The 27,701-nt window shown below is 40.0% G+C and overlaps 1 protein-coding gene and 1 long non-coding RNA gene across 3 annotated transcripts in view; one reads left to right on the forward strand and one right to left on the reverse strand.

The window, feature by feature from the left end:
- Positions 1-1,121: 1,121 nt before the first annotated feature.
- The window catches only part of LOC112823182 (uncharacterized), a 27,449-nt gene continuing 869 nt past the window's right edge, over positions 1,122-27,701 (reverse strand). The window contains exons 2-4 of one of the 2 annotated variants that reach the window (XR_003207957.2): positions 20,146-20,462; positions 15,539-16,052; positions 1,122-4,723 (exon numbers count right to left, since the gene is read on the reverse strand). This is a non-coding gene — a long non-coding RNA (uncharacterized lncRNA). Of the gene's footprint in view, positions 4,724-14,326; positions 16,053-20,145; positions 20,463-27,701 lie in introns of those variants that run through there. The other variant, XR_012378247.1, reaches the window with a different exon arrangement.
- Positions 27,462-27,701, forward strand: part of FABP5 (fatty acid binding protein 5) — a 4,190-nt gene continuing 3,950 nt past the window's right edge. Inside the window, exon 1 of the mRNA XM_025870767.1 lies at positions 27,462-27,616. Within this exon, the coding sequence (XP_025726552.1) occupies positions 27,538-27,616 (79 nt within the window). The 5' untranslated portion in view covers positions 27,462-27,537. The remainder of the gene's footprint in view (positions 27,617-27,701) is intronic.

Genomic DNA, 27,701 nt, shown 5'->3' on the forward strand with positions numbered 1-27,701 from the left:
TTTCACTATGTCTGTATCTTTGGGGTAAATGCCACTGGTTAATTTTAGATGCACTACCGCCTATTTACTAATGCCTTATCTGCCCTGCCCTAAGCTCTCCTATATATTCAAAAGGCAATATGCATGCTCGCGCATTCCACAAACATTCTTTCATGGCCCTGATGATCCTGCTTGCCTCTTACTCACTGCCAAGTACCCCTAGTCTACCCATATTACACGCTCAATGCAGTGTTCTGGTGGACAGCCATCGCTGTAACAGCATTAATAATTGTAGCAAATATGCGACAAAAGTGGGGAACCTGTGAAAGGTCCACAGTTCTCCACTGACTGAGCAGGACACAGAAGCCGGGTCAGCTACTGTGAAGAGGAGTCAGCTGGCATCTGAGACCCCCCTTCAGAACGGAATCCCTTCAATTTCCTTGTCTTGCTTCTTCACGTTCCCCCCTACTCAGGGGCAGATCCAGATCTTGTGGGCTTGAAACTTAGATAATTTGGGAGTTCTTTATGAAAAACAATAAAAATTACAAGTACAGAATTAGCTACAAAATAAATATTTATTTCAATTGAAAAAGACCACAACAAATGACACACTCTAAAAAGCTGACATATACCCCAAACATCACAAAACCTACAAAAATAATATAAGTTTTCAAATTAATTAAATGCTGGCTGCAACTTTGTAATAATAGTTTCCTACTACTTTGGGGCTGCCTACTCTCTGGTTACTTCTTTATATGACAAATGGCGAGATTTCTGGGCATTTCCATTTTACTCAAGCAGTGACCAATTTCAAATACTCTTGCATTGACAATACTTATTACCCAGTTAGCTGTCACTAACTGCTTTATAGTAGCATATTATGAATCTTATGTCATCTTAATCAGTGTTAGTCATTCCCTGTCAAATCAGCAAGAAATTTATCTTTTATCGGTGTGTTGATGTAATTTACTACTTTTTACTGATTTGCTCATCAAATAATCGAAAAGCTTACTCATTATTTCTTTTCAAAATTGATCTCTTAAGTATTTTAGTTAATTGTGGCTTTTGATATGATCTGAAATTTTACCGACTTTTTAATAAACTGTTGAAATTTTTTTCTGTCTTTGAACACATACTGTAGATTCTTTTTTTTTTTTTTGACAGAGAGAGAAAGAGAGAACACAAGTAGGCAGAGTGGCAGGTAGAGGGAGAGGGAGAAGCAGACTCCTCGCTGAGCAGGGAGCCCGGGACCCTGGGAACATGATCCCAGCCGAAGGCAGACAGTTAACCAACTGAGCCACCCGGTTGCCTCCATACTGTAGATTCTTGAAATATTATTGTTCCCATGCTCTATGTCTTGAAGAGCTTTCTAATGAGCGTATTATCTCACATCCAGGGTTGTTAAAGAAAGTCACACGCTGTTAAAGAAAAATCCAAGTCACACGTGTTTTTACAATGCTTAATCTACAAAACAAAAATGTGTTGCAAAATTTGAAGTAGTCAACAATCTCAGGTACTGCAGATAGTTTTTTTCCCCTCTGTCGTTGAGATTAAGTGAAAGAGCTGCATACCGCACACATTCTGCAATTAATCTTTAAAAGAGCACTTACAGCCATTTGTCTCTTCCAATGTCATATGCTAATCTCTATATTAAGTATTTTACGTGCATCACTTCTTTTTATTTCCACCGCTATCCTAGTAGTTGTGAATATAATAACTATTATCTCCATTTTACAGGTGAAACTGTGAGGCTTGAACATGTAGCTAGCAAATGACTGAACCAGAAGTCATGCTCAGAAACTCTGAATCTAGGGCTCAAGCTCTTATCTACTTACTGTCAGATTTCTTTCTTGCTTTCTTTGATTGCTATATTGATATATAAGTGAGAAGATTTGGAAGGAAGAAATGTTTGCCCTGAAATACCTGAAATATTGGTATTGCCTTAGCTTCAGGCTATGTATGGCAAGAAAAACATGTTTAGCACAGCTAAAAGGGTCCATATTTTCCCCACTCCTTGTTCTAATGATTTATTGGATTGTGGCCACCATTTTTAGCCTGAGACTTGCAGAGGGAGCATGGAGGCTTTAAGTTCTCACACATTTTTGCTAGCTATACAAGACTAGCCTATTGGAAGGACGGCGGAATCTTGGATCCTTCCCCTGACTGACTGTGACCTCTGTTAAACTCTTATCACCAGACTGGGCTACAGCTTCCTTCTCTATAAAATTACGGGAACTATACTAAATGGTCTCTTGGGTCTTTTCCGGCTCTAAAATTCCACAAAGCTCAAACACAGTGCCAGTTTAAATAGGAACATGGGGTGTACCTAGTACCAAAGACATTTATTTTTTCATCTTTATTTTTTTTATTTTTTAAAAAAGATTTTATTTATTTATTTATTTGAGAGAGAGAGAGAGAACATTTGCGCACAATCAGGGGGAAGGGCAGAGGGAGAGAGAGAAGCACACTCCTGGCTGAGCATGGGAGTCTAATGCAGGGCTAGATCCCAGAACCCCAGGATAATGACCTGTGGCAAAGGCAGACGCTTAACTAACTGAGCCACTGAGGTGCCCCTATTTTTTCATCTTTAGTTGTTGAACTCATACTATTTAGATATGGAGTCATATAGTGAAAGACAAACCAAGCTATTCTCTCTTCTCAAATATTCTGATTTATCAGTTATCCACAAAATTAAAATGAAGGGGCTTTGATATTAATAAGCTTTATTGTGTATAAGTAAGGATATTATGGGAGATAATCCACTGATAAAATAATAATAATGACGATGATGATGATGATGTTCTCACTTGTGTTCCTATTGATTTATGGCAATCTGTAAATCTGATTTGGAAAATCAGTCATATTGAAGTGTATTTACAAATAACTGTTCCTGACTGAAAATTATAAATGATCAATAAGCTCATGAAAAAGTATCAATATCCCCGAGAATCAAGGAAGTGAAAATTAAAGCAAAGAAATACAATTGTCTATCCCCCAAACTGATAAAGATTGAATGGAAGTGTGATTTGGCAAAACTTTCTAAGGGAAAATTTGGTAACATATTTGGAATTCTTTTTAATAAAAAGAAAACTTTATGAAAGCAGCTAAACTTAGCACCGATAACACCTTTTTTTGATGGTACATCTGAAGCAAGAGTTAAATATAAGCATAGTCTAATTTCATGCATTTCTGATTAATTATGACAATTCGAAGTTGCCCACTTCTTTTCCATTCATAATTCAAAGGGACAAGCCCTTGTCATGTTTTGTGCCTCTTACCTCCTTAACTTGGCATCAAGCTGACCCTGCCTCGGGCACCAGCTGGAGGACCCCAGTTGAAGGTGCCATCAGCTCCAGGTCCACAGACTTTCCTACTGAATGAGGGCTCTGACTGGAGTCCCAGCCTCTCTCTCTTCTCCAAGAGCGGGAGATGTGCAAGGTTGCATCCTGCCACCAGCCTCAACCACTCTTTCAGATCTTCTTCCCACACGGGACAGGATGGGACACTATTGTTGCTTGGTCTGAACAGATTTAAGGAGGTTTTATCAGGAAGACCTGAAAACTACCAGAGCCTGCCCTGGTCCTGCACGGCCCCTTCAGTTGAGGGCCATGGTCACCGAGAAAAAGGCGGAGGCTGCCTTAGAACCTCTTACCTCCTGGAGCAAGGAGCTTCCCTGAGCTGGAATGGGTCAGCATGGACACTACCGGAGATTCCAGCTTCACTTCGTCTAGGGGCAAAGGGGTGGGGGGATGGGGAGAAACTACTTAATGGGTGAGAGGTTTTACTTTGGAGGGATGGAAATGTTTTGGAACGAGATAGACGTGGTTGTTGTACAACATTGGGAATGTACTAAATGCCACTGAATCATTCACTTTAAAAGGGTTAATTTTATGTTATCTAAATTTCACCTCAAATTCTTTTTTTAAGTGAGTAGGGACTATCTTTGAGCAGTGGCATGATGCATGATTTCTCTTGTCATTTATCTGCATTTAAAAATTGCCAATTAGGAACCCTATTGTTTTAATAATTAGGAAAGAATTGTAAAAAAAAAAAAAATTAACCCCCAAGAGACTTACAATTTAAAACTACACTTGAAGGCAGCTGACAAAAAAGGCTAAAAAAAATCTAAACATCTTTCCACACACTTTGAGAAAAATACATCTTCAGAAAATATATGAAAAACAATATTTATCATTTTCATCTCGGTTCATTAACAAATTTCTTACCACATACTGCTTCCCAGAACTCTTTTAAGCAAAGAAGAATGGCAGCAGAAAAGTTCATAGACTTAATTTAGAGTGGGTGCCTTTTGGGGAAAGGAGAGGTGGTGAGAGGGCTCGGATTATTGGGACAAAAAGGTTAATTCAAATCTACTTTTAAGAAAGAAACAACTAGCCATTTGGAGGGTGAGAACCAAGTTCGCTTCGCAGCTGTCTTTGTTTTCCCTCTCTTTCTTCGCCAGATAGAGGATCGCGAGAAAGTAAACGCGCGATACTTTTTTGCTGACTTGTTTTAATCATAAAACTATTCCCTAAAGACGTGAGCTAGAGCAGTTGAGTTTTGGTTTGGAAAAATTAGAGAAGCAATAAAGGAGAAGGGACTGCACTTCTCGCTGCCTCTAGTTTTCTTCTGCAATGAGTTTCCTGCTTAAATGTGCCCGCAGTTTGTCCTCTTTCCTTCTGGGAAAATATGTGCAGTAGCAACTCTTTCAGGGGCCGGCTTTCCTCAGAGTGCACAGCTTGCTCTGTTGGGAGAAAACACATACCATCAGTGCCAGTCCAGCCCTCCTGTGGGAAACATTTTGAAGAACATAGAAGGTGTTGTTGAAAAGAATAATAGATCCAGGGTTTTTATTTTTCTAGGAGCTACTTACAAGAAAACCATAGATATCTAAAATGCAAAGAAAAATGATGGCTAAAAGTGTTTCTCAAAGTGTTGTTTTCGGACCGCCTGAATCAAAATGTCCTCATTATTGTCAAAAATACAAATAGCAGGTTTAATCCTAGAACCACTGAAACAGAAACTGTGGGAGATGAAACTACATTAAAAAAAAAAAAATACATGTAGGGGCGCCTGGTGGCCAGTTGGTTAAGCGGCTGCCTTCGGCTCAGGTCACGATCCCGGAATCCTGGGATGGAGCCCCGCATCGGGCTCCCTGCTCCTCGGGGAGTCTGCTTCTCCCTCTCCCTCTGCCCCGCCCACCCCTCCTCAGGCTCTTGCTGTCTCTCTCTCACATTCTTTCTCTCTCTCAAATAAATGAATAAAATCTTAAAAAAAAAAATACATGAAAACACAGTCTAAGTCAGAGGTCAATGAAGCATGAGCAGTGGACCAAATCTGGCCCACTTCCTGTTTTTATAAGTAAAGTTTTATTGACACACAGCCACACTCCCTCTGTTTCTTTTATACTAAGATGGCAGAGATAAGCAGTGGTGGCAGAAGCTCTATGGGCCTGTAAAGCTTAACTGTTTACTAACTAGCCCTTTGCTGAAAAAGTTTGCCACCCCTGCTTTAAGCCACTGCCTCTCAAACTTTAATGTGCATATAAATCACTCAGAAATCATTTGAGAAAGATTTTGACTCAGTAGATCTATCAGGGGGCCTGAGATTCTTTTTCTCTCAAATCTCCTATGTGAGGCTGATGTTGCTGTTTTGTAGATCACATTTAGTAGCATGGTCTAGAGTAGCTGTTCTCAGAATATGATAAATGTAAATTCTTAGCTCCATCACAAGCCTACCAGAACAGAAACGCTGCGGGTTGGACTCAGCAATCCATGTTTTATCAAGCCTTCCAGGGGATTTCTGATGCATTCCAAAGCTTGAGAACCACTTGTTCGGATTATCCTTATGTAAACTAAAACTATCTTCAAAGAGACTGAAATTATATGTTTATGTTAGACTCCATTACCATTGATTTTCCTAAACACAGTATATATTTGTTGCTCATAATAATCAGCAGGGAAGGAGACACATTGTATGAAATTGCCACCTAATGCCCTCTGATTTATTTCTTCCTTGTATATCCTGAATGGCAGCCTCAAATAACTAAAATTTTAAATATGTCTTCTTTGGTTTATTCTAGTTTAATTAATATTTGCTTTGGAGGGATCTTCTTTTTTTGTGCCTGCTCAAAATAGCTTCAAATGTCATGTCATTTCTAAAATGAACAACAGAGGGAGCTGGTGTTATAGTCCTAATCCATGAGGATTAGCAGAATTTTTCCTCTTTATTGGCCGAATCAAAGAAAGCACAGCCTCTTGACTCATTCTTGAATGAAATGTTATTGTTTGGATGTATAGTGCATGTGATATACAGCTCATTCTAATGCCAAAAAACTTGTATGATATGTTCTAAATGAGTGTAATCTGTAAGCAATTCTATTCAATTACTTTCAACATTCACACACCTTCTAATATGTTCAAACAGTTTCGAAGGTACAAGAGATTACTAAAACACAAATCCTTTTCTCATTAAACATAAACTTCTGGGGAGAGGGAGTATTAACAGAAGCATGTAAATAAATTTAATAATACAACCCCCTACTAAGATCGGAGAGGAACAGATAGATGCTTTGGCTAGAAGTGGTCTTTTGGGTACATAACATGAGTAGTCACAGCAGGAACTGAGCCATGTAGCACTGAGCTGAATGATGTCCCTAACCATAGCACTAGAAGTACAAACTAGTAATTGTAATTGTCCAGTTTGTCGACAAGGGAGACAATGTTTACAAAACGCAATGGAACGTATTCCCTGGGGTGAGGGACCAGCACACAGGAGACAAATGGACTATATTAGATCCTTGCCATCAGCACCACAAAGATTTAAATGGCTTTTGACTGGCATGGATTCAGGACTTGGCTTTGCTTATCTAGTCAAACAAATTAATGTTAATACAGCTAAAGGATTGAAATGAACGATACTATGTCAGTCTGTCCTACCGAGTGACATTTTTTCTGATCAAGAAAACCATTTTATGGAACATTCTGTATAATACAAAATGGCTGATTGGATTGACAGAATAAAGAGATAGTCAAAGTCTGATGAGGGTGTTATTAGTGAGAATGGAAAGAGAAAGAAAAACTGGAGAAATACTGTTTAGGTAGACTTTCAGGGTTTGATAATTATTTGGATACAGGGATATAGAAGTCAGTGGGTATGAAAATGACTGGTGACCAAGTGATGATAAGGTCTTGAGCATTAATCAAAAAATTAGAAAGCTAGTTGAGCTTGGAGGATGTGTGTCTGGGGATGAGTTTAGTTTTAGACTCTTTGAGCTGGAGGTGCTACACCACCTAGGATGTGATAAACAAGAGGCTGTTGGCATCACAACTTTGAGGTATGGAAGAAAGGTTTGGAATAGAAATAGAGATTGGGGTTACCTTCATAGAAATTTTAGGATAGCTTCGGGATATGATAAAAAGAAAATATATTCAGTCACAAATGTACTGATCCATTCAAATAACATTTACCAAAGACCTAACATGTTCTATGCTCTGGGCTACAGACTGATGGGTACAATGGCCAACTTTTTTGGAGTACTGATTATATGATAGACACTGCCTTGTGCTAAGACTGGGGCAGCAAACTTAGATGAAATTTACACCCTAATGGAAAGAGAGAGAAAATAAAATGAAGAAGTGAAATGTATACTGTTAGACAGTGATATGGAGAAAAGTAAGGCCTAAAAGCAAGATGGAGAATGTTAGACCTAGGGGCTTTCACTTGTGAACAGGGTGATCAGGGAAGGTCTTGCTGAGAAAATAACATTTGCACAAAGACCAGATGTGGGTAAAGGAGCAAGGATGTATGAGATGTATGGGAAACACATGCTCTAGGCAGAGCGGCATGTAGCGACAAGACCACAGTACAAATGCCCTGGGTTAGGATCATGGCCTGCAACACCTGAAGAATGACAATGACAAGAATGACACTGGAAGAATGACAAACCCTGACAAGAATGCTCAGGGTTTCTGCAGTAGAGTAGAGTAATAGGAGATAAGGTCACAGAGGTGACAGGGAACAGCTCATGTAGGAAGGACTTGTAGGCTGCTGACATGAATTTGGCTTTTGCTAAGAAGGAGAGAACCTATCAGAGGGATTTTCGTGGAGGAGTGACATGATCTGACTTATATTCTGTAGTATCACTCAGGCTTCCACTGGGAAAAATAAAGAGACAAGAACAGAATCAGTTAGAAGACTAATTTGGGTAAGAAATGACGGTGGCTTAGACCAGGTTAATAGCAGAGGTAGAGAGTGGTTGCATTCTGGATATATTTCGAAAGGAGACTGATAGGACTTGATTGATTGATTATGGGGTGGGAGAGAAAAGGGGTAATAAACGATCACTCCACCATGTTTTGCCCTGAGCAATTGGATGCATGGCATTATCATTGGCTAGGAGGGAGAACACCGAGATGAAATCTGTGGGAGGAGGGAAAGATCGGAAATTTTGTCTGAACACGGAATGGTGAGATACCCCTTAGACAACCAGGTGAAGTCATTCATGGAAGAGGCTGTTTTCTATATGTCCCCAGAGTTCAGGATAGAATTGTAAGCAGGAGATATAAATGTGGCAGTTGTCCTGTACAGATGGTGTTTGCAGCCCGAAGCAGATGAAATCACCAAGAGAATGAGAGCAGATAGAGAGAAAAAGAGCTCAAAGGCTAAATTAAATTGAAAATCTTGGAATATTCAACAATTAGAGTCAGAGAAAACTATAGGAACTAGTCAGAGAGGCAGTCAAGGAGTGTATACTAAAAAAAACATACAGAAATTAGTGTAAGTATGTTTATATTTATTACAGAGGGGGTTCAAAGGAGAAAAGAGATCGAGTCTATCAAACTCGTGAAGGATCAAGAAAGATTTGATAGACAAGGACCTGGAAGTGGGTGAGGATGTTCCAGGCACAGAGGGATGAGGTTCACAAATCCAGCTCATTGTGGTGGTGGGGGGGGAGGGGGGTCAATGAAAATGACTTTGAAGCCAGACCACCTGGATTTAAATTCTGGCCATGCACTTAATTACTAGCTGTGTGACATTGGCCAAATCACTTCAACTCTGTGGGCCTCAATTTCCTCATCTATAAAGTGAGGATAAGAATAGTACATATATCATAGGGTTGTTATGAGGATTAAATAATTTAATATTTGTAAAATTCTTCAATTATATAGCATTATATGTACTATACAGAAGTATTAGTTAAACAAATCAACACATGGAGATTTAGAGTTCTATGGAACAACTTGGGCATTGTAATGATTAGAGTACAGGGAGGGTGGGGAGAAGAAATAGTGAGTCATAAGGCTGGAGAGGCCAGCTGGGGCCAACTCATGGAGCTCTTCATATCGTAATAAGGCATTTGGGCTTTTCCTCTAAGCAACTGATCAGATTCATGTTTTTGAAACACCATTCTAGCATCAGGGTGAAGGTTCCTGAGTGATGAGGTAAGGTTAGAGGCAAAACGTGGTTAAGAGAGAATGAACTGGAGAGCATTAAAAGAAGGCAAAATCGGCAGTGCTTGGTCACTACTTGGATGTGAAGAGTAAGGCAAAAGGGAAGGACTCAGATGACTCCCACGTTCTCCGTTGTGTTACCGGTTAGCTGAGAAGGAACGTAGGAGGAAGAACACGTGTCTTTAAGGGAAGATAATCCTCCTGTTTTGTTAGTGCTGCGATTGAGTACTTCTGATATTCAGGCTAAGATGATCAGACCCTCTGGGCAGCAGAAGCATGGGATACAATCTGATGCATGGCTGCGACCTCAGGAGAAGAGTCTAGGCTGGACATGCAGATTCAGAAGTCAACATCGCGTAAGTGGTTGCGGGAGTCATAGAATTAGAAGGGATGTCTAAGGAATAGTGTGCACGATGAGAAATCCAAAGCAGAGCCCTGTGAAGCACCAACACTTGGAGAAGAGACAGCTGAAAAGGAGGTGAAATTGGCATGGAGGTGAAAGAAGCAAGAAAGAGTGGCTTCTTAAAAGCCAAGAAAAGGAAAATATCTAGGAGGCTGACGAATGAAGACCGAAATGCTGCCTATAGAGAGGGCAAGTATGAGGACAAAAGAAATTTCATTAGGTTGGGCAATTATGAGATCATTGGCTCCACACCACAAAATGAAGTGGTAAAAGCTGGAGGCTAATTACAGTGGGTGTAGTAGGCACAGTTGGTGCTCCTCCTTCGGCATTTGCCATTCCCATACCTGCTGATGGCCTCCTACTGCAAACACCTGCCACTTTCTACCTTGGGGGCCGGCAGGCGCCCAGTTTTGTCTTGGAGCTGGCCAGAAGGGCTAGAGTGTCAATGTCACCAGGAGCAACGCTCAGTGATCCAGGATGAGAGTTGATGGGTAAGTACCCCAGGATTCCCACCTCCAAAGAGGGAAAACTTCTCGGACATGTTCTGCATCGTTTCTCAAATGTCCTCGAGGAGATTCAAATCTCAGTTTCCTACAGTAGTACCCTATGAATTGACACATCCTGTCTGGACTCTTTTTCCTTCTCTAAGTCGCCTCCCTATCCGCCTGGCTGGGATTGTCTCCCAAATAAGCCACTCCCATCAAATTATCATCAGAGTCACCTTCTGGAGTTGTCCGACCTAAGACATTAGGTAATAAAAGTTAGAAAGAGACAAAGATTAAAACAAGTTAGAATATTTAAGTGGGATTGTGAATGAAAAAAAAAAAAGATATAGGGCAGTAGCTAAACGGTGGCATAGAGTCAAAAGATTTTTTTTTTTTATATCACAGGATAAAATCAAGCAAGTTTATATTCTGAGCCTCTAGGAAGGGATTGAGGGTGTAGGACAAAGGATAAGATAAGGCATCAGTGAACCTGGGGTAGTGGGAAGGCAGGTGATTGCATAAGGAGGGATTGCTAATAGAGGGGAAACGGCACATTTTTATTGAGTAAGAGGAAAGGAGAGTACAGCTGTGTATGCTCTGGTGGCCCAAAAGCACAACAAGAGCTCATTCTCTCAGGGTGAAGAAGATTAAGATCAAAGTATAAATCTATAGAGCAAGAAAAAGGATGAAAGTTGAGACTAATAGAATGCCTTCATTTAGGTGATGAATGGAAAAGAGAAAAATTTAGAAAGGTAAGTCAAGAAATGGGTAATACAGTGACATGGACACGAAAGAAGAAACACTTTGAAAGGAGAGAATGATCAAATCGGCCAAGACTGTAGACGGGCCGAGGTGATAGGAAAAGGTTTTTGGATTTTGCCATTTCCTGAGCAATTATCAGTGATTTTGGAGAGAGGAGTCTCAATTGGGATTATAGAATAGAAGCTATCCGCTCAAAGGATAAAGGAGTAAATGGATAAGGAAAAGATAGAGAATAGTAAACAGAAGAGCCCTTGATCAAATAATAATTCCAAAATATATATTTATATCAGTTTAATGGAGAAAGATATTTCCAGGGACACCAAGGGCCTGTATTCAAAACCTATCAGCTATTTGGTTCTATTATATGAAATTCCCTGGATTTGACAATTCTTAACTACATTTTTTAACTAGGGTAACTTCATATGATTCAACCCAATAATCAAAAATGTCATGGGTTAGGTTTCTTACCGACTAGAAGTCAAATTCTCAGGTCCTCTGTGCTAAGCCTGCAGGGAATACCTGAGCCATAACACCGCCAAGAATACTTTGTAGCTCATGAGACACATGGATGGGGGATAATGAAAATTGACAAATTGTAATTTTATTGTTACTCTTTGCTAATAATGTATACTCAACATAAAGAATAATAATTTCTATAACACAGTATTAGAAATGAGCAGCTTTCTTTTTGCTAGATTTCCACAAATATTTTGAAAATAAAAATCTTTCTCTAGGTCTCTCAGCTTTTAATCTAAGTATTTTTGAGAGTAAAAAAGCTGTAGTAGCATGAAACTATGAATGGTAATTTATCTGCTAGAGACATTATTAAATGAAAGCAACTTTAGCGAACTTGATTATTTTGGACCTTAGCCCTTGCTTCAATAATTTTTCTCAAATTTAATTGCTTCAAGGCCAACGATGAAGGGCATGTAAAATGCAATTAACAGATGAAAAATCTCTCTTGTGATTTGATATTAAACAGAAGTGATGGAGTGTGACATTAAAAAAATGGTGTCAGAGGTGCACACTTTGCATTTCACTTTAATTATATCAATTTCAGATTCTGGAACGCTGCAGTTTTGTGCATGCTTAATTAAATTATGTCAGTATCAATACTTTTAGGTCAAAACAAAATTTTTGGAGGAAGTTTCAAAGACAGATAAGATGAGGACATGGTCGTTCTCTGCCTTTCTGGCTACTGGGCTGGAACGAGCTCTGGGAAGTCTGTTTTCTTTTTTTTTTTTTACCTATAAAGTTCTGTGGTTGTAATAGTACATGATTTGAATGGCATTCAAAGCCCCTAAGACAACTGAGATGATTTTAAGCAGACTTTGGGCTCACAGAAGGGAGCATGGTCTGTGTGAATTTCACTAACTCTCCACCTCTTGTAAGTAGCTTCAGACTGATGTACTTTCTGCAGATGTAAAAAACAAACAACAGAAAGACTAATAAGAGCTTTTTTTTTAACAATTAAAGAATTAAATCATTAATTTTACCTCAAAGAAGAATTTAAAAGCTCGGGGCGCCTGGGTGGCTCAGTGGTTAAGCGTCTGCCTTCGGCTCAGGTCATGGTCCCAGGGTCCTGGGATCGAGCCCCACATCGGGCTCCCTGCTTGGCGGGAAGCCTGCTTCTCCCTCTCCCTCTCCCCCCTGCTCGTGCTCTTTCTCTCTCACTCTCTCTATCTCTCTCACATAAATAAATAAAATCTTTTTTAAAAAAATAATTTAAAAGCTCTAATTTATATCCATTTTACAGACCAGAAGCTAAAACTTTAAGATATTAATGTTTAGGTTGTGTCCTGCTGGTTGTACAGCTGGCGTACAAGTTTCCCTGTGACATACCACAGACCAAATTCCTAATCTACATGTTCCTTTCAAGGGATTCTGTGAATATGCAGGAATTACATATTTTCTTCCCTTGCCCCTGTTTATGTTAATAATGATGTTCTTTTTGCCCTTCCAGTGCTCATGTCCTGTCTTCTTTTCTCCTCTACCCTTTTCCTAGAGGCATTTCATGATAAAAGTTCAAGTGAAAGTCATTGACGGATGCCTGAAGTCCTTATGTGGGGGATACTAGCTAAACCATAGTACCAAGTAAGTCTTAGGGGCACATTTGTTAGCTTAGATTCTGAAGAAAGTATCTGGAACCACAGAGAATACCCGCTCCAGATATTGTGAGCTAAACCAGTTACTTGCTGGGGCCAGGATTGTACTTTTGGAATGTTTTATTTATTTATTTATTTATTTATTTATTTGAGATTTTATTTATTTATTTGAGAGAGAGAGCGAGAGAGATCACAGAGGGAAGAGGGAGATTACAAAGGGAGAGGGAGAAGTAGATTCACCACTGAGCAGGGAACCCAACACAGGGACTCAATCCCAGGACCCTGAGATCACGACCTGCGCTGAAGGCAATTGCCTAACCAACTGAGCTACCCAGGCGCCCCGGAACGCTTTAACGTGTAATAAAAACCTTGAGAAGTTACTTTTTATGTCAGTTCAGTTTATTTAATTTGTTAGCAAATAAATTAGGTTGTTCTATTCATAATAATAGTTACCATTAACTAAATAATGTGTGTTATTTAAAAACACATGCATACATATGTATTCTAGTGCCCCTTTAAACAGGTATTATGATTCTCTTTTAAGGATGAGGGAACAGAGAAAGTAAGTGACTTGTTCAAGATCATACAACTAGTCTCCAAAAGGAGCCTGCAGATATTTCTTAGTTAAATCTCACCTCTGTGGTTGTTAGTGTGACCTTGTCATATAGAAGATCAAAAGTTATTGAGGGACCCCCTCAAAATCGACTTCCTTAATTGCCAACTTCAACCAACTCTAGCTGTACTCAGCGGACCGGTTAAAATTGACAGAGTAAAAACTTTCAAGTTAGAGATCCTCTAGCTAATTAAAATAATTTAAGAGACTCTTTTATAAGCTAGGATTAATAATATATGTAGAATTTTATTGAACTATTGACTATTTTTTCCCTGAGACAAGATATTTCTAAGTTCTTTCACTAATGCTTATATCTTCCTTTTAAAACTAAACAACCCTAATTAAAGCCTAACACTAGATAGAGACAAGTGCACAAATCCTATGTGTACAGGTTGATAAAATATGACATGAACTCACACATGTAATCATCTTCCAGGTAGAAAACTTTGCCAGCACGCTGAAGCCCCCTCATGCCCTTCCCAGTGGCTCTTCCTTCTCTCCTCCCCAAAAGAAACCATTCTCTTGGCTTCTAACACCATAGATTAGTTTTATTTATTTTTGGATTTTTTAAATAAAGATTTTATTTATTTATTTGACAGAGACACAGTGAGAGAGGGAACACAAGCAGGGGGAGTGGGAGAGGGAGAAGCAGGCTTCCCATGGAGCAGGGAGCCTGATGCGGGCTTGATCCCAGGACCCTGGGATCGTGACCTGAGCCAAAGGCAGACGCTTAACGACTGAGCCACCCAGGCGCCCCTATTTTTGGATGTTTTTATAAGTAGATATTCAGGTTCTTAATCTGTGGGGATTCTTTCACTCAACATTATGTTTAAGAAATGTCATCCAAGTGGTTCCAAGTAGCTGTAATTTCATTTTCATTGCTGAATGCTGTTCCATTGTATGACTATACCACACTAAAAAATCCGGTCTGCTGTTCATGAAAATCTGAGTTATTTCCATTATGGGGGCTATTGCAAATATCACTACCATGAACAGTTTTGCACATGTCTCCTGGTATAAATGTTCAGTTCAGTAGGTAATTACAAACAGATTTCCAAAGTGGTTGTACTAATTTACAATCTTATCAGCTGTGAATGAGGATTCCTATTTTACATTAGTCCTAATTTTTGATGTTTGCTAGTAAGGTTGGGAGCTCAGAGGAAACATCATCCTTGCCCAGATGCAGCATAATTGCACTTGCAGGTAACTAAGCTGTCTTCTTGGTCTTTTCTCATTATGACCTACTCCCTAGCTGTAACTGTTCACGCTGTAGCTGAAAGGGTTTGCTGTGACCTGAGACAATTTAATAACATATGGCAGGGTACCAGTATGATGATCTCATGTGTGAGTAACCATTTTAAAATTATCTTAGTAAATTGTTGTTGATTCATTGGCCTGAAAAGAGCAATGTCAAAGCAAGCCGTTCAGAGGGTGAGGCATTAAGCCTGGACATTTTGCTAAGATGAACACTGAGGTCTCCCTAATGTATCTTCTGTTTATCATAGTGTTTGGATGAAAGTTCTGAAGATACCAGAACTTTTGCAATACATTACTACAGAAGGTAGCATTAATTAAACTGACAAAAGGTGCCTAAAACTTCTGACCCATTCCTTTTAAGTAGGTCAAACCCTTTTATTAAAGTTCCTTATAAATCCTAATAATCTTAATTCAGAAATTCTTATAAACTATACCTACTTTTTACTCAGTTAAGAGAAAACCTGTGAGAGATGATCATTTACCTTAAATGATCCCTGGGGCCAGGAAAAATTCCAGAAATAAATTTTCAAACTGAAATGTCTGTTACTTTAACTTGTCTTTGAAAAGCTGAGTGAGACTTTGGAGATGGTGTGGAGAAGAAAGGAGAATCACCTTCTTGAATTTATTTGTAAGTAATGTATATGCATATATAATTTTTCTTCTTGCTGACGGTAAGGAGAAACTGAATGAGCAAGTTAAACTTGTAGCCTTCAAAGAGAACCTCCCCTTCTTGCCCCATACACCTTAAGTAGGTGAAGAAGAAAAGGAGATGTCATCTCTGAATAATAAATGGAAGATAAAGAGAGACTTAATCTCCACGGTATTTCCAGTACCCAAAGTTTCTTTAACCACAGAGTCCATTCCCAACCTCTTGATTGTCTTTTTTTTTTTTTAATTACACGAATGGTCACTAATTTCCAATACATCATCAATGTTCTTCATCACCTTTTCTTCAGCCCATGGAGTCATGTGCAGAATGATGGAATCATCAAGGGTCTGGTGATAGTAAAAACAAATAAACACACTCAGTAACCTAGTAGTGAGGTTTTCATGTTCAAATCTACTCATGCTGTCTTCGTGCCATTTGTTTTCAGTGGCATCCAGTTGACTTAATTGATTTAGATAATAGATTGAGCATAGACCCTGGCAATTTTTTCAAGAAATAGCAGAAATCCTTTGCAGATGAGGAAAGAAAAAGGAAAACAAGAGTCGGGTTAAGGAAGGAGGAGGAAATATGGGGCAAAAGGAGTGCCTCTTGCACAAGCGTAAGTCAATACAGCTGGGACTGGTGGGTGTTAAGAGGGGCCTCCTCCTTGTTCAGGCAAAGAGCAGCTTCCTCCTGTCCTTCAGCTTCTGTGCAGATTGAAACACCTCCATCAGGAAAGGAGGAGACTTCTCAACTATCCTTCTGCCTCTGAGAGGCTACTCTGACTGCTCTAGAGTTGGGGAAGAGAGGAAAAAGAAAGGGTGGGAAAAGTCTTATTTGACTGGAATAGTTCCATTTGAAACTTATTTACATCTGAATAATAAAGTTAAATATATCTGAAATTTATTTTGCACTTAGTAGATATTTGAAGCTGACTTGTGTGTGTGTGTGTGTGTGTGTGTGTGTGTGTGTGTGAGCTGTTACTGTGGATCTCATGTGTGAATAACCACCCCCTCTCCGCTCCCCCAATCACTGAAAATTTCTCCCTGGCAGTTTCCTTGACTGCAGGAACTTTTCCATCTCTCTACTTATAACGCCCCCTTCAGCAAGATCTTGCTGGGCAGAAGGGGGCTGAGCAGTAAGAATAAAGGTTATATTATGAAATTTGCTCAGGAGTCTGAGTCTGAAAACAGTCAATAGCATGAATTTTAATTTTCATCCATTATACTATACCCTTAAATTAGATGACAGATGATCAAAAGACATAGTTAGGGTTTTTTGTTGTTATTGTCAAAGCAGCTTTCTTTCTAGATTGTTAAAGATATGAAATTAATACGTATGTGCTTGAAACTTGATTTACTCTCTTTTCTCCTTTTACAGTGAGAATACACAAATCTAAGTTTATACAGTTATTTTATAGCAGAGTAAGTTCGAGGAAGAGGGTCTCCTACATCCTAGGCCACTGTTCTTTCAACATTGTGCCTTTAGGGTGGATAGTTAATAAAATGATTGTTTTATGAGAGATGCTAGTGTTTCTTTGCCTGGCGTATCTTAAAGTATTGAAGGGTGGTTATGATAGAGACAAAAGCTGCTCTAGCTCAATTCTTAAATAATCTTTTTAAGATAATCTTTTTTCAGTTTAAGTGAAGACACAGGACAATTGAGGCCACAGAGATCATGACATTTTTTTTGAAGAAGTTTAACTAAAGAACCCAGAAGTTCCTGTTACAGCTTGGATAGTGAGCAAATTGTGTCCATCATCTGTTTATATGACACATTGTCATGATATATGGTTTTCCTGAGGAACAAAGGTGGAGGCCAAGCACCTGCATAATTAATTATAGTGTTAAATTCTCCATAGCTAAAATCCATACACTAGGATTGCTGTAATCATCAATTCATAGACCAAATATGATTGATAGAAATAATTTAATTTTTAGGCCAACCCTCTTACCTCATTTTTCATTTGAATATTTCTCCCTATAAAGTATTTTTTAATACTTAAATAATTACAGAATATATTTGGAATTCTTGGCAATCCTATGATTTGGGATTATGTTATTTCTTACTATGGAAAGACTTTATTCAGGTACCAACTGCAGTTAGATTATGCAAATATTCTAATTACGTAGAGTGGAAATGATTCTTTTTCAGAATGTTTTGTAATAGTCCTGCTAAACAGCTTCAGTACATTATTTGGTCCTTCCTAGCCTCTAAGTTTATTCGAAATTGAAAAGGGAGTTATTCTTTTTCACTATTATTTTTGCTATAACTCATACCGCTCTCCCTCTCTCCCTCCCTCCCTCCCTCTCCCTATGTTTCTTTCTCTGTTTCCTTATCTCTCTCTCTCTCTATATATATATACATGCACTCATATACATACACATGCATACATACTTAAAGAGTTTTATTTATAGTTCTCTCAGGTCTTTTATATATAATACATTTGGGTATACGGATGAAATATCATCATCAAATACTTATAGGCCTTATAAACCTATGGAAGGATAAGTGAGCAAAAATTCTGTTATTTCAGTCAATCAGAGAAAGACATGTATCATAAGACCTCACTGATATGAGGAATTCTTAATGCCAGGAAACAAACTGAGGGTTGCTGGAGTGGTGGGGGGTGGGAGGGATGGGGTGGCTGGGTGATAGACACTGGGGAGGGTATGTGCTATGGTGAGCACTGTGAATTGTACAAGACTGTTGAATCATAGATCTGTACCTCTGAAACAAATAATGCAATATATGTTAAGAAAAAAAAAGAAGATAGCAGGAGGGGAAGAATGAAGGGGAGTAAGTCGGAGGGGGAGACGAACCATGAGAGACAATGGTCTCTGAAAAACAAACTGAGGGTTCTAGAGGGGAGGGGGGTGGGGGGATGGGTTAGCCCGGTGATGGGTATTAAAGAGGGCACGTTTTGCGTGGAGCACTGGGTGTTATGCACAAACAATGAATCATGGAACACTACATCAAAAACTAATGATGTAATGTATGGTGATTTACATAACAATAAAAATTATTAAAAAATAAATAAAAATTCTGTTATTTCAGAGGGTCAAGCTAAGACCAATAGCTAGAAATTACTGGAAGCAGATTTCAGCACAGTAGAGATTATGGCTTTCTCCCAATCAGAACCATTAGAACATAGAAAGGGCTTCTTGGGGAGGAAGCGAGGCCTCTATCACCCGAAGGATTTAAGTAGAGACTCGTTTCATTTGTATTGAGAGAAACTTAATAGGCTTTAGTTGAAGTAGAAGACCTCTATAATTCCTCCGAATTCTAGGATTTTAAGATTTCTCTTTAGTTCTGAATCCAAGTCCCAAATGTATATTCAGAAATGAAACTATGTAACTTTAAATTATTTGCTAATAATATGTATGCTCAAGCCACAACTAATTGGGCCAAGATCAGGTGTGACCAGGAATTACTGCCAAAATGTGCAATTAAAAATTATACAACTTGGGTGTGGACACCAGAGATCAAGTTTTACTTCTGAATAAGTAAGTGCTAGTGACTTGAACTAGCTCGGTTCCCTAGGAGCACAGAGGACTTAAGGCTTTCGGTTGAGAAAGATCAGTGTGTGAGAAAGAACTAGAGCTTTGCCCTATGAAATGAGAGGCTGTGGCCGGCCACCAGCTCAGTAAAGCTTAAAGCAAAAGGAAACCTGTTACATTTTTCACAAGATTTAGTGTCACTCACTATTCATGTTTATTGGAAAGTGATAAATGAAGGGTTTGTTGAATTCTGAAGTGATTTTTTATTTTAATTATGAGTCATATCCCCACTTGCTTTCAAGTGAAATACTAGATAGTTATGATTTTCTGTTCCATAATGGAACCAAACTTTCGTTTCAGTAAATATACATCAGGAATGGTTATGCCAACCAAAATGCAAAACTATAATACAATGGAAAGGCAGTCAATTAAAACAACACTTTTTTCATACAGTAAATGACATAAATAACTTTCATATAGTAAGTAACATTCAAAGAGACGCTGGTAAATGACATTCTTTCCTGTTTCTAGAAGCTTGGTACTCTTCTAGAGCAGTAGAAGAAAAGAGAGTTTCAGGATATATTTCAGTTTAAGGGGTTCTTTGCAAGACTGGTTTGGGTCTGCAGCTTCTAAGAGGATTCATTATGATACCTCTATCAGGTTTGTTGTTGTTTGGAGTGACTAGAGTTTTTACTACCTTGCATCATGTACTGATAACACAGCTGCAGACATGATACTATTTTATACCATGCAACCAATACAATAAAGCTCGTCATAACAGAGCCACATGCTTCCCCCAGGAACCACATATAGTTTCTATTGAAAGATAGGGTGTCAGAACATGTGTGGTAAAATCATTAAGCTTTGCTTCTGAGTCTCTTCTCTCCAAAGGGCATATCAATGACACGAGAAAGGGGGCACAGCAGCATTTTCTGGTCCTTACCAATCAGGCTGGGGTAGTGCAGAATCCCTGTTTTGACTTGTACACTGGCAGATTTTAGTTTGCAAGTTGTGTATCTCAGCATGCGCCACACAACCTCGGGGACAGCCAAGTGTCAGTTTATTCCCAAGTTCATGGTGAGGAACTCACTCTAAAACACAGGGTGAGCTGGGTAGCGATGTGGGTTGCATCACAGTATTTCTCAGACAAGATCTTTCTAATCTGCTGATTAGACGGTGGCTTTGTGGCATTTGGCACATTCGTTTTAAACAGAAAGTATCCATTTAGTACACCCACCTGGTTCCTGCCGAAGAGATGACCTGTTGAGACAAACAAAACTCTAGAGTTTCCAGGATACAATTGAAAGCAATAAGACTATGTATCCCCTCCCCACCAAAAAGACTGTATGGTATCTTCCTGGAAAATTCACTGAATATTATAAAGATAAAATGAATTTAGCTGACATTTTCAAAGACATTTAATACCTGGGTATTTCCAGAATGTGCTGAACTAAAACAAAGGATTTTTTTTTTTTTTTAAAGGCAGTTCCTTAGCTGGTGTAAGCTTAGGTTAACAAACTCCTTGAAGACAAGGGCTAAAAGTCATTCCACATAATTATTAGGTGGTCTGAAATTGTAGTCTGGATTGAATCAAAAGAATCTGTCTTGTGTCGACAGCTCCGCTAGCCCTTCATTTGTGGGTAAGCAGAGCAGTCCACATATGACATATTTGCATAATGCCATGTGAGTAGGGAAAGATTGACTATGGCCCTATAGCACTTTTTCCCTCCTGTAAAGCAAACTTCAGGTTTTTTCATTAGACGATACTAGAGTGCCATGATAATGCTGTACTTGAAACTTAGGCTTTGGAGCTGCCTGACAGATAAGAATTAAATCTCACAACTCTTCACCCAACATCATTCAATCTGATTTACGTGGAGTGAAAGAGAGCACTATTTGTAATCACACCAGGACAGCACCATACCTTGGCTATGCAAAAAACAGTGCGCTCAGTTCTGCTAGCCTACCAAAGCAGAAAGGCCATTAGGAACCCCGGCTTTGTCCTGTTACATTAACTATGTAACTATCTGCAAAGTAGGGGACAACATTTGAGATTTGTAGCAAAATATTCTTTATCCCATCTTCTAAATTAGACCCAAACCAAGATCATGGTTGCCCTCAATGGTAACACCCACCTGGCCTTCCAGTCCTGTATGGAATCACAGTGTTCAGCCAACCCAGAAAACAGAATGTGGTTCATTGGAAACTCAGACTGGTTTCTCATTATTTGTTAGTTTGTGAGTCACTCAATTGAGAAACTCTTGCTGTAAAAGGAGGAATGCAGGAATAGAAGAGTGAGGACAGCACAGGAAAATGCATGAGAGCAAAATAAACCTTTCACTACATGCTGTTGGATTTGTATCTTTAAGCATGGTCAACGCAGAAGTGAGCCAGTGAACAAAGAGTGTCCTACGGTGTTTACAGGTGGACAAACAAAGGGATCCATCCTGCCTCTTGGCTCCTTTAGAGGAGTGCACAGAACCAGCTTGATGCTGTTTTTGTGATACTGTGCATGTCTTTGAGGGATTTAGAGTAGCTCTTCCCACCACCAAGTAAAGAGCATGAGAGTTAGGATTGAGAAAGTGTCTTCGGTCAGATTTAGGTAGGTTACTAAATTCTGATGATTTGTCTTAAAAGCTAATTCAGACGAAAGAAAGCAATGGGCCTGACCCATCAGGACAAATAGCTTAGAAAGAAGCAACCCTGTGGTTTTGTAGATTTGACTTTAAAAATCTAGTCTTATGGATAACTATTAATAAAGAGAAATGATTAAATAGTGTTAAGAGTCTGGGGGGGAAACCTTAAATCACAGAATATTACATGGAAAGTGAGACTGAAAAATGGGAAAGTATAATCTGCAAAAAAGAATTTGGCCTCTTCCAGTGGAAAAAATCTAATCTGGAGGATTTTTGCTTTTGCAGTTTTTAAAGGGCAGAAGTACCCTTTATGAATTTGTCCGTGTGCTTGGAGCTGGGCCAGACCCAGACTTTGTACATAATATAATGTATATTGGGAGCACCAATTTTGCTGGAGGTGAGCTTGAGGTGGTTAAGGTTGCTCAGGGATTTGTTTTGAGACCATGTTACCTGATAAGCACAGTGTTTTAACTAACATTTTGTGCTTATTGCAGGTGGCTTGACAAGTCTCTTCCCGCTGCATTTCAAGATGTCCCCTTACATGTTGTTTTAGACCTGGAACACTTTGAATACCACCCACATGAGGCATGAAAGGGCTACATATTTCTGAAATCTGTTGCCATGAGCTAATGACAAATGTAATACCCAATAATATATAAGTCTGGACAGTAGGAAGATCTGTGTAAGCAAGAGAAATGGATTGATCTTATACTGAGATGAGCCATTATACCCTCTGCCTTATTTAAAACCAAAAATCTTTATTGTAAGTTTTTTTAAATTATAACTTTTATTGTAACTTTTGCAATGTCTCATTTTCTCTCTATTCTCACATCCAGTTAATTTATCAAGCACATAGTTATGATGAGTTATTTAGGCAACTGGAAACATTTTGTTTTGTTTTGTTTTAAGATTTTACTTATTTGAGAGAGAGAGAGAGAGAGAGAGCGAGCACAGAAGAGAGGGAGAACCAGGCTCCCCGCTCAGTGGGGAGTCCAATGCGGGGCTCAGTCCCTGGACCCTTGGATCATGACCTGAGCCGAAGGCAGCTGCTTAACCAACTGAGCCATCCATGTGCCCCAGCAATTGGAAAGTTCTAACGGCTATCCATTTGCAGACATGTTGGGAGGAATCAAACTGCTTTAAGTAGAAGGACAAAACTCATAAAATAACTCGATTTTTATAAATGCTTTTATGAGAAATAATCTTATTACCAAAAACAAAAGAAAACAACCTTCCATTGATAAATGGTAGCTTATTGTGGCTGGATACAGTGAAGGATCTAAAACTTGACCTTATACTCGTCTGGGAAGTTTTGCTGCTACAGACAACTGACAAGATGCAGATCCATGCTCTATCCACTTACTAGGATTTTCTTTTGGAATGGATTCCAAATGGGATTTTCTTTTCTTTTTTTTTTTAAAGATTTAATTTTATTTATTTGCGAGAGTGAGAATGAGAGAGAGAGAGAGAGCACATGAGAGGGAGAAGGGTCAGAGGGAGAAGCAGACTCCCTGCTAAGCAGGGAGCTGGATGCGGGACTCAATCCCAGGACTCCAGATCATGACCTGAGCCGAAGGCAGTTACTTAACCAACTGAGCCACCTAGGCGCCCCCAAATGGGATTTTCTTAAGGAAGATCTGGTTTTAAGCAGGGTGTACACAGCATGAGTGAGAAAGACATGGAAGAATGAGGGCAAAAAACAAAACAAAACAAAAACAAAACAAAAAAAACTGGCTATAAAATTTAAGAGAGAAACTAGATTTAAAATGACATAGTATCCACCCTCCCTGCCCCCTTTGAAGTCTTCTGTCACACTTTCCGGTGAACAGACAGAAAAATAGCTGCCTCAGGTTAATTAGAAAAAAAGTCCAAATGTTCAGTAAGATAATTTTTGGAGTGAGTTTGTTCAGTTTCCTGTCTTTTCCATATTTTTTTTTACATTTTTATGAGCATATAATCAGACATCCTTATGCAGGGAAGTGAAAGTCACCCTGATGTGTCAAAGCCATATGCAAGTTCTTACATACTTTACAGCTTTGCTATTCAAAGCCTGGTTCCCAAACCAGTAACACTAGCTTCACCTGGGAGTTTGCAAGAAATGCATGATCTTGTGCCCTGCTATGGAAACTACAGAATCTGCATTTTAACAAGATCCCCAGGTAATTTGTTTGCACACTAAACTTTGAGAGGTATTGCTTTATAGTGTTCACTTTGCCCCCGCCTCCTTTTTTGCTTAATCTGCACATGTACCAAGAAAAGACTCAGTTGTCTGAACATGGATTGCTTTGTGTATTCTCTCCAGTGACTGATTTAATGTGATGTTCTTTCTCTACCAGCTGCATACTTCCCGGCCAACAACGCTTATGGTCCTTAGGAAATGATTTTGTACTACAGTCAGTTTTGTGGAAGGCAGATTTAGCTATACAAACTGTAACTAGGAAGTTGTCTTTAAATAAAATTAAACAATACACACCAAACTTATGTGTGAGTTTGTGGAATAGGAAGCTGACCGACTACTAACATTCATCAAAGGAAAGTGAAGAGAAATATTCCGCTTTACCACTAGGTGGAAATAGAGTAATTTTGAGTATATTTTTCAGGGCCATGAACTACTAGAGGAGATAAGCTGAAAGGGACCTAAGAAATCATTTGCTGTAATTCTTATCTCCTTAATTTCATTGATGAGAAAACTGAGTTTTTGGAGATATTAAGTAAAATTGCATCTGTCTTACAAATGGTGGTCTTCTAGAGCTACAGAGGGGGAGAGCTGCTGGTAAGTTTTGATTCTTCAACCATTTTCATCTATATGAATAACGTGTCATTACCCTCCAGCATGAAGGGAAGACAGGATGTAACACCTAAACTAATGACCAGCACAGTGACTTAAATTTGTAAGGATTCGTTTAGAATAAAACTATTTTTCCTTGTCCCTGTATTATAACATAATTAATCTCAGTCAAGTAATAATTCTCCCTTTTTCCATTGAAGAGCTACTTAACCATCCCATAAAGTCATACAAAGAGTTTAATCAGATTTGTTTTTACAACATTTTTGGTTTTTATGTTTCATATTGGGTTCAAGTTAAGTGGCCTAGAACAGAACTTCAGTTAGCAGGTTAAGGAAATACTTCATGTTTTTCAGAACTTGAAATCCATTCCCATTATTTTTAAGAAAGGAAGGGAATCTGAATGCAGAGCTTGAGGGATGTTAGAAATAATCTACTACAACGTCTTTCCATATATATCTCACAGATGAGAAGTACCAGAGCACAAGGGATGAAGTGTGTCGCCCACAGCAGCAAAGCCATCTCCATGCCCTTCTTCTTTGCTCCAGGAGAGACTCTAGCAGGTAATTTGGCCTATATCTTTCTGTTGTTTGTGGTGTGTATTAACCACAGAAGGATTATTTCCACTCATTACATCAAAGAGGGTGTTTAAAAGTTGACTTTTAGGGGCACCCGGTGGCTCAGTTGGTTAAGCATCTGCCTTCAGCTCAGGTCATGATCTCGGGGTCCTGGGATCGAGCCCCACACAGGGCTACCTGCTCAGCAGGGAGTCTGCTTCTCCCTCTGACCCTCCCCCCTCTCTTGCTCTGTCTCTCACTCTCTCTCTCAAATAAATAAAATCTTTTAAAAAATAAAAAAACTAAAAGTTAACTTTTAGTAACACCTCTGGTATAAAAACTATTTTGTAAGTACTTATGTATTTAGTACCATAGTGCCATTTCCCTTTTGATATTTCTGTGACATGGTTGATTATGATCACCTAAAAATTAGTATTCCAGTACAGAGTCCTGACTATTATTACCATGTTCTATACAAACATGGATAAAACATGTTGAATCAGCACATTAAGTCCAAACACACAGTAGCTGCCTGTCTAGGAGGCTGGGGCAGCAGGCTGTCCTAAGTGTCTAAAAGCCAGCCCTTGCATCACTGAGCAAATGACATACTTAGCTGCCTTCAGAACTTGAACATTTTCTCAGCAGTAGAGCCTCAAGTGTGGAACATCGGGCTCTTTTTTTTTTTTTTTTTTTTTAGGTTTTATTTATTTATTTGAGAGGGAGAGAGAGCACAAGCAGGGAGCCCAATGTGGGGCTGGATCCTAAGACCCTGAGATCATGACCTGAGCTGAAGGCAGACGCTTAACCAACTTGAGCCAGCCAGGTGCCCCGCCATATGGGCTCTTAATGGCACAACTCTACGGCCTGAGTCCCTCGCTATTAAAATGGTACCACAAGAAAAACTGGGGTGACCCTAAAATTAGGGCAGGAATTTGAAATAAAAAAGATATAGTGCAGGGGAGTAAATGTCCTGAGGCATGATGGGAAATGACCAACCTCAGATTTCAGTTTGTTGAGGATGGAACGTGAACCAGTGTCTTGGTATGTATGGTTCAGGAGATTGTAGCCTCTGCTCTTAGCTCCTTGAGTACAGTGAGCTAGAGGCAACCAGGTGTGGTCCTGTTTTCACAAGGTCTGACGGGAGGACTGGACAGGGATTCTGGTTCTACCACTTTGCAAACATTCCCTGCCTCATGTCCTCTTTCAAAAAATTGGGAAACCACTAGCAAAAATTTAGTGTAACTCAGAGTTAATGGATAGAAAGTGCATAGGAAGCACAGCATCTAGCACAAATGAACCTTGTCTCATCTCATCTCACCATCTAGCTCAGTAAATGAACCGTATCTCCATCAAGGCAGCTGGCCTCTCTGTGTGGCAACTTTCTTACCCCATCCCAGCTCACTCCCACAGGGACCTGGGATCACCCGGTAAGATACTGTGACAAGTACACTTCGAAAAGTGTAATACTTTACACAACAAATACAGGGTATCATTATAATGAAAGGCAAAGAGGAAAGTGCTGGAGTCTAAATACTTGGGAGTCTGAGAAGAAACTATGAAGGGCTCACTCAACTAGGAAGGTAAACGAATAACATATTCTTGATGGGTACATTTAATAGCAATGACGGTCACTTAAACTGAAACTTCTTGAGGAGTTTTAGTTTGGAAACCGAAATCTTCCCCTACCCTGTGCCTTCTGATAAAATCATCTAACTCAAATCAGGTACATACTGGCCCTGAGGCCCTAATTGGACAGGGGTGGAGGAGGGAGTTGAGGAGAGAGGTGGGGGGGTGTCCTGAAGGTGGGGAGATCAGGTTCTCTCAGGAAGGTACGGGATGTGGGTTAGTCCACTGACTAGAAGCGGAGATGAAGGAGGCCAAGAAGTCCATCAGCCAAACGACCACCGATCAATCAATTCCTGCCCCCAAGCCCAACAAGGGCTAGTCGATCCGTTGGGAGTATTTCGAAGGAAAAAGAGTGGCGGCTTGGAGGTAGAACGGTGGGGCGCTGGAGAGGTGGGGCCCCTCCAGCTTCAGGCGCTGGCGTCTGGGGCGGCGTGGGGCGCGCGGGACAAGTCCCCGCCTGTAGGAAGCGCTGGGCGGGGGGAGCTCCCCCAACCTCCCGCCGTCCCGGGGCAGGTGGAACGGGTTCGCGCCTCGCGGCCCAGGGAGAGAGGCTCTGGGGGCGTGCGGGGGGGCGGGGCGGGGGCCGGGCGAGGCGCGTCTCTCATTGGCCTCTCGGAACCGCCCGGCGCGCGCCGCGTTTATAAAGCAGCCAGGGGCGCCGGCTGGTCGGAAGCCACGCTCCCGACGCCCCACTCTGCTCTGCTCCCTAGGCCCGCCGGCCCGCACCCACCATGGCCACCATTCAGCAGCTGGTAGGAAGATGGCGCTTAGTGGAAAGCAAAGGCTTTGACGAATACATGAAGGAAGTAGGTGAGGCTCCCGGCCAAGCGGCGCCTGTAACGTGGCGAGTGTGTGTGTGTGTGTGTGTGTTCCTAGGTCCCCTTCAGCGTGCTGA

Source organism: Callorhinus ursinus, unplaced genomic scaffold (genome assembly GCF_003265705.2).
Source record: "Callorhinus ursinus isolate GAN/ISIS: 27379988/994484 unplaced genomic scaffold, GSC_fseal_2.0 scaffold5, whole genome shotgun sequence".
Lineage (NCBI taxonomy): Eukaryota > Metazoa > Chordata > Mammalia > Carnivora > Otariidae > Callorhinus > Callorhinus ursinus.